The following is a 17,156-nucleotide window of genomic DNA, read 5'->3' on the forward strand; positions in this document are numbered from 1 at the left end:
TGGCTGATTCAATGATATCGACGATGAGTCATAAGTTGGTTCAGTGGTATACCTTTCATTTCCTTCACCATATGCTGCTTGAGCTTCTGCTTAAAACCAGTCAGGACAACAAATCGATTCTCGTTTTGATCCAACTTGATAGTCAGTTCATCCAATCGTACTTCCATGGACGCCATTCGACCAACCAAACTTTGATAAACTTACTCCAATTCATCAATTCAACCATCCATCCTTGTAGATAAGGTTGAATTCGAATTAAAATTGTTCGAATTCAAATTTAACTCTAAGAATTAAATATATTCTAACTTGAATTTGAACTGAAGTTTTAAAGATATTCAGTTCGTTAAACTTGTAAACATGAAAAAATTTAACACTAACTAACTAAAACGATATTATTTTAATCAATACGCATCAAAATAATATCATTTTAACTATTTATGTTTAGTTGCAATATCTAACCAAACTTAAAACTTGATTCGAATTCAAACTCGAGCTTGACTCCTTTTAAACATCTAAACTTGAACACTTTTGAAGAGAACTTGAATTGAAACTTAAATTTGACTACACTATAGAACTACTTTGCCTCAATTCAAATCCAACTCTATTTAAACACTATGTACTTGCTTTAAGGCTATGATATTAAATTTAACGAGATTTCAACCAGATTACAACCAAATACAACAATGAAAGTTCACCACATAACAATGAAATAATGAATTTCATAAAAAAGGAACAAACTGACTGTAACATGAAACTGAATTGGTGAATTATATTTGATATAGTAGCAGAACAACAACTGGTCTTAGCTTAGGAACGATAGAGGAGACTTGAACGTGCCCAAAAAGAACTAGCTTCAAATTACATAACGAGAGACAAAAACAGAACAAAATAGAAACGAAGCAAAACCATATTATTTAGCTTTCTTCATACAACTTTTCATCACATTTTGCCATAGCCGTCTTCTTTCCGCTCTATGCGTATTGCGCCTTCTTCATCTATGCGTCCAATATCGTTGAAAGTTTGCCCCGTAATCCGATCCGCCGCTTTCAATGTTTCCACAATGGCGCCGGGATGTGTCTCTTCAATGTCGTTCTCAACCGTCCCCGCCGGCACAGTTCTTCCTGTGCTTCCATGCTTACGTGCAGCCCTTGGCTCTTCACCTTTCAGCTTCAATTCCTCCATTTTCTGCCAAGCTGCGTCCTCCGAGTCACTCGACTTCTCCTGAATTATGTTTTCAACAAAAATCAAAATCCAACATTGAGTTGAACACACAAGTAGTAACTATATCTATATTTAATCATGGCATCAGCCATATCTGACCTTTGCGGACTCTTTAGTATCCTGAGCCTTCTGTTTAGCAGATGCTTTAGGCTCTTCAGCCTTTTGCTTAGCTGACTCTGCCGTCTCTTCGGCCTTCTGCTTAGTTTCCTCCTTCTTACCAGTCAAGTAATCCATTGCTTTCTTGGCAGCACCAGCAGCAGGATCCTTGAGCTCGTCCAACTTACCCACAGTGGTGTCCTTCCCTTCTTTTGCTTTCTCAGCCGGATAATCCTTGTGTTCCTCAGCCTTTTGCATTGTAGTGTCCTTGGCCTCCTGGGCCTTCTCTGCTGCATAATCTTTATACTCTCCAGCCTTTCCCAACGTCGTGTCCTTCGCCTCCTTTGCCTTCTCCGCCGCATAATCTTTATACTCTCCAGCCTTCCCCGACGTCGTGTCCGTCGCCTGCTTTGCCTTCTCTGCGTTATAATCTTTATACTCTCCAGCTTTCCCCAACGTTTTATCCTTAGCTTCTTTTGCCTTTTCAGCAGAGTAATCTTTATACTCTCCCGCCTTCTCCATTGTCTTGTCTTTTGCTTCCTTGGCTTTCTGTGGAGGATAATCAGCAGTCTCCTTTGCTTTCTCGGCATTCTCTCCCGCCTTTCCTGTAGTAGATTCTTTAGCTTCTTTAGCCTTCTGCGCTGCGTAATCTTCATATTCTTCCATCTTTTGACTGGCCTTGTTGGTAGTCTCCCTCGCCTTCTCCGTCGTGTAGTCCTTATTCTCTTTGGCTTTCTCCGCCGCCGTTTGAGCTCCTTCCTTGGTTGCCTCAGCAGCCTCATAGCTCTTCCCAACAAGGGCGTCTTTGGCATGCCCAATGGTCCCCGTCACAGCTTTCAAAACCGACCCAATCAACCCTGGTCTCTTCTGTTGTTGCTGAGGCTGATCTGTCGTCGTATCAACCCTACAAACTCTCTCTTCATATTCTCTTCCTCGGTTCACGTCTCTCAGGTCAGCTCCAGCAATTCTCACTGCCGCCTCGGCTCTCTCTTCTTTTTGTTGCCTCGTTGCCATTGCTAAATCACAAAGACACACTGGCAATAACCAAAATCGACAACTTTTTTCTTGGAATTTCTTTGATTTCCCAATGTTGTTGATGGTGCAATGCGGTGAACTGTGGAATATATAACAGGTGCATACATAAGGAGGTTACTTTTTATGAATGTGACACGCATAGCAGAGAGATTTGAGGAGCGGTTGCCACGTTTGAGTTGGTGAGACGTGACGGACACCTGGTGACTACGGAGAACGGAGGTGACACGTGGATTTAAAATGGAAAAGGGAAGGGAAGCAAAGCTGTGGACCGAAGCTACAGATATAATTTTTATGTCCTTGAGTAGAGTAGGGATGACATCGAGGAGGACAACTCAGTCTCCGTATCTTTTGTCGTATGGAATATCAATTTTTGTTTCGAGAATAAAAATAATTCTCTATTTTCTGCCTAATAGAGGAAAATCTTTTTTTATCTTTTTTTTTATTTTTTTAAAAAAACCTTTTTTTATGTTTACAAGAAAAAATGTATTTTTTATATATTTTAAACACAATATAAATATATTAAATAATAAAATTAAATAAAATTAAAATTAATTTATTATTTTAAATATTATAAATATTAATATTTTAACATAATTAAGTAAAATTAAAATTAACTTACTATTTTATAATATAAGAATTTTTAATAAAATTTAAGATATGTTAGTATTTTAAGTAAATATATTAATATAAAAAAACGAGAATAGGGTAAAGATACATATATCCCTATCTTCAACTAATTCTTAATTACAAAAACTTTTTTATCTCTATCTCTGTTCTTCTCCCTATTTTTATTAGAGAATTTATTTTTCATTAGAGTAAAAAAAAAAAGGTCGAAACCTTTAAAATTGGGCGAAATTGCCACCTGTAGACCAGAGAAGTTTAATGGGAACATTTGACTATAGTTTACTTACTCGTGTCATAACACGTGGCTAGATAACAGACATTGTCTAGGTTACTGAACGGTTAATATAGATAAGATACCAGCCAGTTACTCAAAAAATTAATAAGTCAGTTCATTTTTCATACAGGCAAGAGATTCATAAAATCAAAATTGTAATTTAACCTCAAACGGTCTTAAATTCATAGTAATACAAATTATAAATAAAATTGGAGCTAGAATCATACGATAATATTGTAATTTGATCAAATCACACTATTTTAATAAGATTTATATGGGATCTCAACCAAAATTACCTCACTACAGTTCTATTCTGAATTTGTTGATGTACCAACATGATTCTAGTATGAATCACACTATATTTCAATTGAAATTATACTAATATGATATAATTAAATGTCAATTTTATTTTATTTTTTAAAAGTTAAGGTCATAAATATGTTTAATAAAGTTTGAAGACACAATATTATTTCTAAAAATTAAAGAATATAATATATCTGATAAAAGTGGAAGACAATGTCATTTTTCAAACTAAATAGTGGCATTTATCGGGAAAATGACTATTTCTCACCCTTTGTTTTATCTCATTCTTAAACTTATACCCACGATAGATCAAAAATCACTTTTTTCACCCATGACCAAACTGTTGTCCATTTTTTCTGTTAAAGAGAGGGGTAAAATAGTTATTTTATTGTTTATATTAAAAAGTTATAAAATTTATTACTTTTCACCCTCCATAGGTTTTAGAAACTAATATTTCACTTTTACCTAAAGTTTTTAAACTTTAAAAAGTAACATTTTCACCCCCAAACCTAGGATTTCCATATTTTTCAAAACGCAACCGCCCCCATAACTTTCAAAAATAGTAGTTTCACCCTCGTTCTTCAACTTCATCTTCCGACGTCATCACCGATCTCTTCCTTCTTCTGGTGCGACGACGGTGGTGCGACGAAGAGATCTTCATCTCCCCGTCACACGATGCGACGGAGATCTCTTCGTCGCACGATGCGACGAAGAGATCTCTCTTCGTCGCTCCACCTAGACGACGCTTTGTTGTCCTTCGTCACTCGTTGCGTCGTCCAGACGCGACAACGAAATATTGTCCTTCGTTTGTTCTTCCAGATCTGAACGACACTTCATCGTCGAAATCTGGGTGACGAATGGTAGTCTTTCGTCGTCCTTTGTAGTCGAAGATAGGAGATCGGTGGAATGCGTTAGCCGTCGATGGTGGCCGAAGAAGGAAACAAACCTTAGGGGTGAAATCTAAATTTTTTAAACTTTGAGGATGGGTTAAGGTGTTAGTTTTTAAAACCTAGAGGGGGGAAATAGTGAAATTTTAAAGTTTTGAGGTTTATAATTAAAATGAAGATTTTATCCCTATTCCTAACTGAAAAAATGAATGGTAGTTTGGTCATAGGTGGGAAAAGTGGTTTCTGATCTACCGCGAGTATAGGTTTGAGAATGGGGTAAAAAATAGGTGGGAAATAGTCATTTTCCCGACATTTATCGTTTTTGGATAGCTTGGTGGGAAATAGTCATTTTACCATGATTAATCACCAAGTCAATAAACAAAATTAATAAAAGGGAAATTAAAATTTTTACCCTTATTTTAATTTATGTATACATATATGTCACTCATTTTAAAATTTAAACAAATATACCACAACAGTAATCTACTTTTCCAAAATACCTCTTTTTAAATGATTAGTACATAGATTCTCTTTTTTTCTCTAAAAATTTGTTCTTTCTTCTTCCTCGGCTTTCAAGTGAGGACTCATGTAAAGAAATTTTCTCTCTTTTTCTCTACAACTTTAAAACTGTACTGTGATGAGAAAAAAAAATCATTTAGTAAGATTTAACTAAAAAAAAAAAAGAGTTGACATTTAACTGAAAAAAAACAGTTACTGAAAAATTTTAAAAAAATATTAGAAAAGGGTTGGCGTTCAATTAAAAAAAGGTTGGCGTTGGCCAACCCTTCATTTAAAAAAGGGTTGATGTGGGCCCACCCTTCAATAAAAGGGTTGTCGTTGTAAAATAAAAGGGTTGGTGTCACGCCAACCTTTCTTAAAACTAAAAAAGGTTGGTGTCGCCAACCCTTGGCGCCGACTTTTTTATTTTACTATTATAAATTTTTGGATTCTCTTTTATATGGTGAGGCTATATAAGTTAAAATATTGTTTCTATGAAAAAGAATCTAAAAATCTTCAAATGCAGTAGGCCCCACTGCATGAAAGAGAATCCATAAATCTTCAAATTCAATAGGGTCCATTGCATGAGTGTTGACGTGAACTGAATCTTTCATACAATGAACTCAATTTTAAAAAAATATAAGCTAGTGGGTGTTGGCGTTGCCGCTAAGGGTTAGCGTTAACGCCAAGGGGTTGGCGATACCAAGCCGTTCTTCGTCTGAAAATTTTTCAGATTTAAAATTTTGTATTTTATAACAATTAATATAATATTATAACAACTTTAAACAATAAAAATAACATGAAATAACAATATTAAACAATCTAACAACATAAAATCACAACAAAATTAAATTTCATATGAACTCATGAACATGAATCTATCTTACATTATTTGATTTTCAATTGTTCATAAAAAAAACACATAACATATAAGTTTTATTGTTTAATCACATGTTTTCTTTGTTGAAGAATTTTTTTTCCATACTGCAGAGTAGGGCTGGATTCGAACCGACCTAGCTCGAGCTCAAGCTATTCGCCAGATTTTTTAATTAAAAATTTTGATACAAAACGACATCGTTTTGACCAATATGTATTAAAACGACGTTGTTTTAATAACGAAAAATGAGTCAAACTGAATTCGAGCTGAATTTGAGTTTGAATTTCACGAGCTCAACGAGCTCAACTATATGTGAACTGAGCTGAGCTCGAGCTTGACTCGACTCGAATCTAACTCTACTGCAGAGATTTCTTTCTCACTAGAAGGTTGAAGAAAATAAGAGAAATAATATTCTCTCTTTCTGTATAAGTTACATCAATAGGAGTATTTTAAAAAAATGTTATATTATTGTGGTAATTTTGTTTAAACTTTAGAATAAATGGTATATATGTATACATGGTAAAAAAAAAAGGGTAAAAATTTCAATATCCCTTAATAAAAACACAATGGGAAAGAAGAAACCATTTATTTGCTTAGATGATTATTAACGTGGTAATCTACCAGAAAGCCAAGAATTTTTCAACTCCCTGCACAAATCTGAAACTGAACCATTTTGGTTCATCAATTGGTGAAACCACTTTGATCGTTATGGATTCTAACGTTTAGTCTTCTAAGCCAAATAGAATGAAGAATCATATGAAACACGTCAAATCTCCTTGGAGGCGAATTGAATTCGAAATGTCTTCTTACCTGCACCACTCTCCTGTACATTCTTAAGTACTGTCTTGTAGATACACTTGTTAATATTCTCTTCAGATTTGGTATATCCCTCATAGAAACCTCCACGGAGAATGATTTCCAATTCAGAACGTCGCTAAACGGCGGCACATAGTGTTCAGAGATCAGCACCGGAACACAGCCGGTGTATATTGCCTCGACGACTCTCGGGCTGGCGACTTCGTAGCCACTGGGGCAAAGGCAAAACTTGCTGTTTCTCATCATTTCATAGTATGAGACTCCTTTTGGGAGGTATTTGTGGACCCTGATGTCGTCGTCCTTACTTTCCCAATGCTCAAGAAGGACGGGCCTGATTGGACCGTGAACGCCGCCGGCGAAGAAGGCCAAAATTGATCGGCGAGATGGGGATGGGCCACCAACCAGGCCTTTTATTTTGCCTGTTAGGAGATTGATTTCAGGAAATGATACATCCCTCATGGGGCTGAATTTTTCAGAGGTGTTGGCATTGCATAAGGCTCGAATGGAGTTTTTCCCCAGGTATGGTACAGAAAAAGAAGTTTCTGGCCCCTGCAACCATTAAAAATACTTGAAAATTACATATTTTTGTTTCAAATGTTTGTGCCTATAAAATTGAATACCAGAAATTCAGTATCTTATTCCAAGTTTATATTTTCTCCCATGCCATACAATATTGTCATAAAATCAAATTTAGTAAGTGATTATCATTGGTGCAGGTGCAGGGTCAAATATCTTACTCAATGTTCCCGTTCCTGCAAGAAAAACTTTTTTTTGTCCTCACTTCTTCCTCGATACATACAAGGATGATAAGAAACATATGTCCTCTCCCTGTGAGATCTCTCTCTTCTTCCCCTTCCTATTCCATGAGAAAAATTCTCTGCACTTCTCCTCTCCATCCCAATTAGAAAGATAATAAAATATTTATTAAATATTAATACATATTTGTAATAATTTACAACTTAATTTAATAGGTTAAGATTTAATAAATTTATAAGAAAAGAGACGAAACAGAGAAAGAGCGTCTCTATTTTTGATTGTTAGGATTTTAGTCATTTTTATCATTATTTTTATTCCTATCTTTATCAATTAACCTTCTCTTTATTAAAGGAGGAGAGGGTTTGAGACCCAATTTTATAAACCAAATTGTCACCTCTAGATATGGCTGGCAGAGGTTAATAGAAAATTAATGACAATAAAAAGCTAGTTGTTGACATTATTCCCTTATAGTGATCTCTATTTTGCAGATTGCAACTGCAGCAGAATACAAGGCAAAAAGCTGTGAACTTACCCAATCATGGCAGGCAAGCATAAAATGATCAGCTCCAAGGCTTCGATTCCAGTAGGGGTATCTTGAAGAAATAAGATTGACATAGTCGACGACTGTCCTCCTGATGGGACCAAAATCATGGGAATCGCGGACATAGACAAATTGCACCATCTTCGCCACACTGAAGGGAAGGAAGAAGACGTGTGCTTTCTCAGGATCTTTGGTCCGGAATTGTCCATTAACCTCCATAGTGTAGATAAAATTTCCCTCCATGGAGTATATACTCTTGCAGGGACCATCATGAAAAACTGGTGGCTCTCCTTCTTCATAGACAAAGACCTTAAACTGTTTCTCCATTTCCAAGTAGCTCCTGTAACATGAGGAACCAAGCTTATTTGCAAATTGAATATAAATCAATGGGTTGATGCAAATATGGCTAAAGATTAACATTAAGAAGCCATCAATGTTTATCCTTTGACATTTTCTTATCAAGCTTCTATTCATGTAGCTCTGGATATGAAATGCTTAGTTTTAATTGCTGTCTTTAAAAATAGGATGATCTTTGAAAATGGTACATTGAAATATACCTGTGAAAGGCTTTGGAATCCCAATACATTGGGCCTAGAGGGACGAAATTAGGGTCCCGTGGATCAGTTTGATTTCCATTCGAAGCTTGTTTAATTGCAACTCTTGCTCTTTGGAGACCAGCTTCCAGCTTCTCCAATTTTGTAAGTAACTTTGGTCGCATTGCTTTCGTGGGAACAGCCACCGATTCACTCATGGGAGCTTCACCAGGAGATTCAGCCATTACTGAAATGTTCAAGCCATCTTCCAACACTGAACCATTCTGTTTAAATCCCAATTATTGGTTATTATCTTTCTAGTAAATAAAATTATATACACTTATTATATATCAGTTGGGCATAAAAATAATAATAATATATTTTCGTATAATTAAATAATTTTAAAATAAAAATAAAATAATATTAATCAAATATACACATCATTGTTATGTCCAAATTATTAGTTATGAATGCCAATACGTTTTGTTAATATATATATAAATAATAAAATTATGTATATATATTTTAAATATAAAAAATAAATAAACAGATAATATATTATTATATAATTAAATAATTTTAAATTAAAGAAAAATTAACACTCTTGTGTTCTCAAAGTGCCAAGAAAAACTAAATAAAAGATTATATAAGTGAAAAAGAAAACTTATAATACATTAACTACGTTAATGTTTTCAATGGAAAGGATTAATTATTTCCTAGAATTGATGTTCTCGGGAAACATACTTAATTTCAGATGCCAAAAACAAGGAGAAAAAAATAGTGCTACCGATTGTTGAACGTGCACGGCTTCTACTGGAAGAGGAGGGGAAGACGATTTGTTGAGAACAAGCTGATCAACATTCAGAAGAGCTTCTTCCTTATCCTGTAAACCCACCACAACCATTCTTGACTGTAAATCCACCATCTCCTCTGTCTTTTTTGCATCATTCTGTTTAGTTTCAGAAGAAGAAGATGACCAAGAACGGTTAGGAAATACAACCCAAGTGGAAGTTCTAGAACCCAAAATTGAAACAAACCCAGATGCAACTATGATTAATGGAACCACAAACAACAGCTTCTTCATTGATGATGATGAAGAAGACCACAATGCACAGCAGTTTTTGTAACCTCCTCCCATTTTGATCAAAGTTCTTTTCCTGTTTCTTTTTCTTTTTCTCAATGACTATGACCCTGAGATTCTATTTCTGTTTCTGAAATTGAAGTAATAAAAGCAATGACGTTTGGGGAGTTCATGAAATGAATAAAATTACAGTGTACAGCAAAATTCTACAAAATAAACTAAACAATTTATATATACAAATTGAGCTGATCATTTATAATTGTATTTATAATATGGATGTTTATTTTTTTCTCATTTTAGCATCATCTAATTAGATATTTTTATCCTAATTTATATAAATAAGTTTGTATATATAATATTATTTTTACAAAGATAATAAAATCATATATACAAATAATTAGAGTTTCTAAAATTCATAAAACTATAACGCAAATAATTAGAGAATTTATAGAAATAATAAAATTAATATATAAATAATAAACATATATTTATATATAAATAATAATCTATTATTATAATTTACTAATTTTAAATTAAAAATAAAATAATATTTAATTATTCTTCAACCAACATAAGTTTGTCTAAAATATGTGTTAGTAGTATTTCTCTTTTTCAAACATTTGGAGATTAATGGCATCATAATCACGCCAAGCGTCCGCTCCTCATGCAAACTTTACTGTTTTCCCCTTTTACCCTTCTCCCCGCTCTCTCCGCCTACGTAGTTTTTTATTACCTAGCGGCGCTATATGCCAATGTTACTCCACGCGCTTCACATCATCGCTTAGACTATGTTATCGTACATATACTAGTAACTCCTAACTTGAAAAATGATATTTGTAAAATTATAAAACCTTTTTATAATTTTAGAAATAATTTAGGGCAATGCAAAGGCATGACCTATTAAAAAGTTTTAGATAGTATCATAAATCCTATCACATTACCAGATTGATTTAATCTAACCCTTAGATATGATTGATCATATCAAAATTGATATAATCTATTGATATGTCAAATATGAATCTTACCTCAAATAATGATTAATTTATATGATATTTTAAAAAATAAAATAATTAATTAAAAAAATCAATGCATGCTTTTGTTATTGGGAATATTAATTATTTTAACCGTTTTTTCAATTGTATATACATATTTAACGACTTTTTTATTCAATATATATTTCTAGTCATATTTATGTTTAACTTCTTTTTAAAAAATAAAAGTTACTCGATCAAGTGTTTGGTCTAATATTTGGCTAGCCAACTACCTATTTTTCACTTAAAAAAAAATTGTGTAGAAATAAAAGTTGTTTGACCTAATATTTGGTTAGGTGTTTAACCAGTTAACCAGTAAAAATAATTTCTTTAAAAATAAAAGTTGTTTAGTTTATTGGTTAACAAATTTTTTTTTCAAATGAAAGTTGTCTAATTAAGTATTTGATCGAATAACTTTTATTTTAAAAAAATTAAATAAAAATATGATTATAAATATATTAATGATAGAAAAAATAGTTAAAATAATGATTACCTCTTGTTATTGTTTATAATGTGTAATCCTTATAGCGGGTACAACACAACAGTTGCTAAGAATGACTTCATTTTGCTATGTGGCAATAAAATGCAGAGAGTACATTTCTTTAGGTAGTCGAGAGAGTGAATATTACACGCATAAAGGGGTGTTGTTTTCTCTTTCCATAAGCGAAAACTTGAAGGGCTTCTTTGTCTTTCATTGTCTAATAATAATCTATGGGCTCTCGTGCTTTACTGCCAATTACCACCTTTCATTCATTTCATCACTACTTGTCTTTTACCAAATTTCTCTTCCATTTTCTATTTTCTTATCATCTAAATTTAGGTCTAAATTTTGTGCATAAATAAAACTTTATTTTAATTTTTATTTCTCGGCATGGTCATAAATAAAAATCAGTGGGTGGGTAGTGGCTAGGCTACATATTGACTTTTTTAAAATATAGAACACGTTAGGGAACCTCACCAATCTAATTTCGGGAAAATATTTATTGAATGTGACCTCATATTCTTTCTATTTATTGGCATTAAATTGTTATCTCATTTGATATGCTTCTCTTTTTTAAGATCGTTACTGGTTAAGTGTTTTCCTCTCTTGAATATAAATCATGTGACTGGCTATAAAATTTAAGTGGGTGAATGTTGATCGCATTAATTAATTAATTAAATGTTTTCCAATTTTGAAATATTTTTTATTAAAGTACATCTAATTAATTAAATTAGATACGTAATTTGACATTCAAAACTGAGTGCATATATCAGTGTTCAATATTATTTGTTTTGAAGAGAAATTAATAGAAAAATAAAAGAGAGATTGAGGATATAATAAAAAGCAACGCTAAGTGTGTAATACACTTTAAATATATTTTTGAATATACAGATAATATATTATTATATGATTAGATGTTATTTTATTTTTAATTAATAATATTATATATATAAATAATGACGTATCATTTTGTGATTGAGTATTGATTTATTTTTAATTTTTAACTATCTAATCACATGATAATACATTATTGTTTATGCACTAAATTATATATATAACAGTACTCATCTTTAATTCAAATCCCTATGCTACCAAAATGTGCCCTAATTTAGATGTTCTACCCAACGGTTAGGGATTGAACCTAATTTAGATATTCTACTGTAAGATGGCAAGAAAAAAGGGTAGTTAAAGAGAGTAGGTGTCTTCTGGCTGTCTCTATTAATTCATCCCCTCGCCGTCACCGGTAAACTGAAGCATTATTGTTATTATTATTTTTTTTTTTCTGAAAAGAAGCTTAATAATAAATAAATGATTAATTGGAGGCTTCTTTTTTTTCTTTCTTTAGAATGAACAATCTTATTTGAAAGTTTCAAACCTTTGTAATGGTCAAAAAATCTAACGGAGTTGATAATTGTCACAGTTTAAAGTTGGTGAGTATGACAAGTATTTGAACAAAAATGGTATATAAGTGTGCTAATGGGTGAATGTACATGATGGTTGGTTTCATGGATGTGTTGTTATTTGTTGGGGGTGTTCTACGCATGTGATGTACACAATGGAGTTAGGGAGGTGACATTGAAAGGGAATTAAATCATCTCTGCGCAAATTGGTCTGAGAGTTATTGTCACTACTCTGATGAGTCCAAAACAAGAGTGACGATAAGTCATAATATGGGCACATAAAAAGTTGATCTTTGAGAAAACAGTCTTGAAGATATTATGTGGGTGTGTCACAAAGTTAGCTCTTGACATAATACGAAAGAGCCCTCCAATTTGAAATGGGTTTGGGAAAATGAGGCATAGAGGAAATTAAGAATGGCATTGTTGTTGGTAGTGATTTCACTACAAATGAACCCTTCCATCAAAAAGTTGTAAAAAATGACACCAGAGACTACTTGTGGTATATGACTAGGTGGTAGGTAATTCTCTGTCTTCGGTTTTCTACTAATCGAGCCTATATTTGGTTCATGTACGAGAAAACTTTTGCTATTTCTTTCATATTTTCAGTACTGTTGTTGATGAGAAAGATGCTCTTGTGGGCAAGAAAGTGGACACATTCTTCGTGCATTTTTCAACTCAAAGCAAATTGGTAAGCAAGAAATGGATCATATTTCACTATTATTTGGCTTTCACTTTTCTAGAACTAACGTATGAACATCACATTAAGTCATTAACACTTGCTCAGGATAAAAAATGGCTCAAAATGGTCACTATGACTTTGTTTTGAAGAAGATTTTCCAACAGATAAGATGTTTTTTTGGTACAAGGTAATATTAAGGATCATTTTAAGGCAGATGTGAACAGCTAGTTTGTGCGAACCCTTTTGAGGGCAGCACCCTGAAACTATCATGCTAAGGAGAAAAAGTGTTTTCTGAAATTGATTTGCTAGCTTTGCTGAAACTGAGGGTTCTTGTGGGTCATTTAGGAAGGGCAGATGTGAATCAGCCAACACTTTATATCAGTGATTGAACAAGAACAAATGCTAATACGATGCTAATTAGCTTATTTCTTTTCTTGAAAGTTTAGATTGATTTGATGGGAATGAAGTGATTAATTAACCTTATGTTATGAATGACTGGCATGCCTTGGCAAAGTGACTTGTTCCATACCAGTGACAGATGCTTTTCTGGGGCAAACCGGTTGCCATTCTGAGATAAATTGATTAGCTGATTGTTGAAATCTGTTTCTTCTTCTTTAAGTTTGGAATTTGTCAACTCAGCATCAAGAGTTCTTTGATTCATAATTTGAGCCGAGTTTGCAGCTTAGTTCGTTGATCTCAAATTAATTCTTTTAGATTTGAACTGATCTCAAATTAAAATTTGTCCATGTTCAGCCATAATTGAATCCAACCCAACCCTAGTAAGGGACTTAGGTTTGGCAAAGTGATAGTTTTTCAGTTTCATAGTGTAATTGGCATGCATAAATGTGACAAATAGAAGACTAAAATTTCCAACATAAGAAATAGATCATTTAAACTTGATTAATGATAGGATCAATTTACACCAGAAAGTGTATCTGTTATTCGCCTTCTCTGTTCCAACTTCCAAGCCTTACACTATCATAACATTCACTCAATTCAGTTTATGTGCACAAAAATTTCATACAAGACAATTACCCATTAGTCTTAAAAAACCTCGACAAAATCCCTGTATTGACTAATATCATGAAGAATTACACATTTTAATTACAGAAATACATATAATCTATAATGTACTCAGCTTGCAACTTTTCATTTTGACAAAAGCAGGGATATATGTCAAAACTTCTTCAGCATACCCTTACAGAAAAGATAACTGGCTTTGGAAACATAGTAAATTGCTCAACTACCAGAAATCTTTACATGAACACTGGCCATCTGAAAAATGATGAAATCCTGAAGCATCCCTGAGAAATATCTCTCTTCTAGTGACAGCTGAGACATATTTTAAGAACATATGGCAGTCCCCACAAACAAGGATGTTCTTCACAATCCGAATGGGCTCTCTATGCTGGGTCTTCAGAAGCCCAAAGGTTGCTGCTAGTTTTGCACTATGATAGAACAGGAAATCCTTCTTTTGGTGTTCCTCTACTTCATGAAGAACGTACCTTGTGTCTGGTACATACCCGGCTTTGAAGCATTCTAAGATTAGTATATCTAATGCGCTATATATGTCTTTTTCTTGTGGGTGGGACTTGTCTCTTGTGTAGAATGAATGCACCTTGTTCTGATGAATTATCCAACTTCGACTTGGGTGCTTCTGAAACCCTTTTTCTCGCATATCCTCCCTGATAATTTCAGAGTTATGCCATCTCCCGGACGCAGAATACAAATTTGATATAAGCACATATGCAGAGGGATCTTGTGGCTCCATGGTAAGTATATGCTTGGCAACTCGTTTCCCAATAGTAGTATTCTTGTGGGTTCTACAACTGTCTAGCAAAGCTCGCCAAACTGAAACATTTGGTTCAAAAGGCATTTTGTTGATGATTTCTTCTGCTTCATCATGAAAACCCCAGCATCCCAAAACACTGACTAAGGATGCATAATGATCTGAAGTGGGCTCAATGTTATAAATGGTTTCCATGGAGTGAAACAATTTTCGGCAACTATCAACCAAATTTAACTTAGTGCACCTGTAAGCTGAAATAACTAAGACAAAAGTTACTGCATCTGGCTTTATGCTTGCATTCTCCATCCTTGACCAGATATTCAAGGCCTCATCGCCCTGTCGGTAGAGAAGATGACCAGCAATCAAACCATTCCAAGAAACTATATCATGTGAAGGCATAACATGAAAAGCCTTAGTTGCATCACTCATGTTACAACATTTAAAATACATGCTAATAATTGAATTTCCCACTCCTACATCAAATGAAAAACCAGTCTTAAGAGCATGACAGTGGATTTGTTTTCCCATCTCATGAAATCCTAAAGTTCCACAGACACCTAGTACTGAAGTTACTGCAACTTCATCCACAACCATCATTCCTTCTGACTGGCTGCGGTGGAAAAGAGAAATTGCATGTTCTGGCTGCCCATTTCGAGCATACCCACATAGCATCGATGTCCAAATTATGGAGCTTTCCTGATATGATGGCCATTGGTGGAACATCTTCTCAGCATCTGCCATCCTCCCACACCTTGTCATCATATCCAACAATGCTGCTTCAATGCAAGCATTTGAACCAAAACCAAACTTTAAAACAAACACATGAATTTGCTCACTCAATTTTACTTCTGCGAGAGACCCACAAGCGTTAATAACGCTGGTCAAAGTGAAATCCGTTAAGACTAAACCTGCCTCCACCATCTTAACAAAAAAATCAATTGCTCTCATGCCCCTGCTATTCTTACAAAATCCAGCTAGAAGAGCATTGTACGAAATACAATTCTTCTCTGGCATCATATCAAATGTCTCCACTGCAGAATCCACTAACCCAAATTCCATGTAAGCTATTACCATCTCCGTCCAAGTAATAACATCCCTAATAGGCATCCTCTCAAATATGGTCTCCACATCTTTTACACTTCCACACTTGGTGTAGAACCCAATAAGCCCATTGTTAACACTCAAATTGCACCCTAACCCAATTCTAATAGCATGAGCATGAAGAGATCGGCCTTCCATCAAACTAAAACTTCCGGTCAAAGCCGTCAAAAGGGTTGAAATTGTGATATAATCAACTCTAAAATCATCATTTCTTTTCATATCACGGAACAATTCAAATGCTTTCTCATACTTAAGCTCCTTAACCACGCTAGAAATCACAGTATTCCAAGACGCAATGTCTCGTTGAGACATTTCATCAAACACTTTAACTACATACTCCAACAATCCACCAAATTTACCATAAAGTCCCATAAGCGCATTAGCAACAAAAACATTGTCCAAATAGCCCATTTTGACTATCAAACCATGAACTTGTGAACCGAAATTCAACTCCAAAAGTCTAATACAAGCAGTCAAAATAGCAACGAAACTATGTTCATTAGGCTCAATACCTTCATCTCGCATTCTAAGAAATAACTCAATTGCTTCCTCCTCTCGACCAGACTTCGCAAAACCAGAAACCAGAGACGTAAAAGACACAACATTGGGGTTTGAAAGTCCAGTAAAGACTTTATAAGCATCAACAGCAAGACCCAGTTTGACATAAGCTGAAATAAGAGGATTACCGAGACGAGTATGCTCTTCTTCTTGAATTTTTACAATTGAAGCATGCACGGCTTTGGCAAGTGACACGTCACCGTATTGAACTGACAAGCGAAGCAAAGTGAAGAAGTTTTCAACGTCAAGGTCAATGTTGGTAGTAACGTTATTAGGTGAAGAAGAGTTGTGGATGTTGACAGGGTAAGAAGAGATAGGTGGGTGGTGGAGTGAGGAGAGAAGGGGCTGAGGAGTGGCGGTGGAGGTGGAAGTGGAGAAGGGAAGGAAGTGGGGTTTGGATTTAGGTGGTGGGGATGAAGGGAGGAAGTGAAGGAAGGGGGTCTTGGGTTGGATACCTGTTGTGATGGCGGTGGTAGCCATGAAGTCAAGGCGCCAACCATAACTGGAGCTCTCTTATACCATTTTGGTTTTCGGCCACATTATCTTTTGTACAACTTATCAAAGTAAATATTTGT

At 34.4% G+C, this 17,156-nt stretch overlaps 3 protein-coding genes across 3 annotated transcripts; all 3 read right to left on the reverse strand.

Moving 5' to 3' along the window:
- Positions 1 to 742: 742 nt before the first annotated feature.
- On the reverse strand, positions 743 to 2,418 carry LOC123192793 (late embryogenesis abundant protein ECP63-like). Its single transcript, XM_044605462.1, has 2 exons — positions 1,321 to 2,418; positions 743 to 1,221 (listed from the first exon to the last, which is right to left on the reverse strand). Exons 1-2 carry the CDS (start codon positions 2,329 to 2,331, stop codon positions 940 to 942), a joined length of 1,293 nt encoding a protein of 430 aa, XP_044461397.1. The 5' UTR covers positions 2,332 to 2,418; the 3' UTR covers positions 743 to 939.
- Positions 2,419 to 6,384: 3,966 nt separating this feature from the next.
- On the reverse strand, positions 6,385 to 9,746 carry LOC123217081 (probable glycosyltransferase At5g03795). Its single transcript, XM_044637843.1, has 4 exons — positions 9,249 to 9,746; positions 8,486 to 8,745; positions 7,920 to 8,268; positions 6,385 to 7,180 (listed from the first exon to the last, which is right to left on the reverse strand). Exons 1-4 carry the CDS (start codon positions 9,597 to 9,599, stop codon positions 6,497 to 6,499), a joined length of 1,644 nt encoding a protein of 547 aa, XP_044493778.1. The 5' UTR covers positions 9,600 to 9,746; the 3' UTR covers positions 6,385 to 6,496.
- A 4,403-nt stretch (positions 9,747 to 14,149) lies between these two features.
- LOC123205651 (pentatricopeptide repeat-containing protein At5g03800) lies at positions 14,150 to 17,156 on the reverse strand. Its single transcript, XM_044622698.1, has one exon. The coding sequence runs from the start codon at positions 17,059 to 17,061 to the stop codon at positions 14,377 to 14,379; it is 2,685 nt and encodes an 894-aa protein (XP_044478633.1). The 5' UTR covers positions 17,062 to 17,156; the 3' UTR covers positions 14,150 to 14,376.

Source organism: Mangifera indica, chromosome 1 (assembly GCF_011075055.1).
Source record: "Mangifera indica cultivar Alphonso chromosome 1, CATAS_Mindica_2.1, whole genome shotgun sequence".
NCBI classification, from domain to species: Eukaryota; Viridiplantae; Streptophyta; class Magnoliopsida; order Sapindales; family Anacardiaceae; genus Mangifera; species Mangifera indica.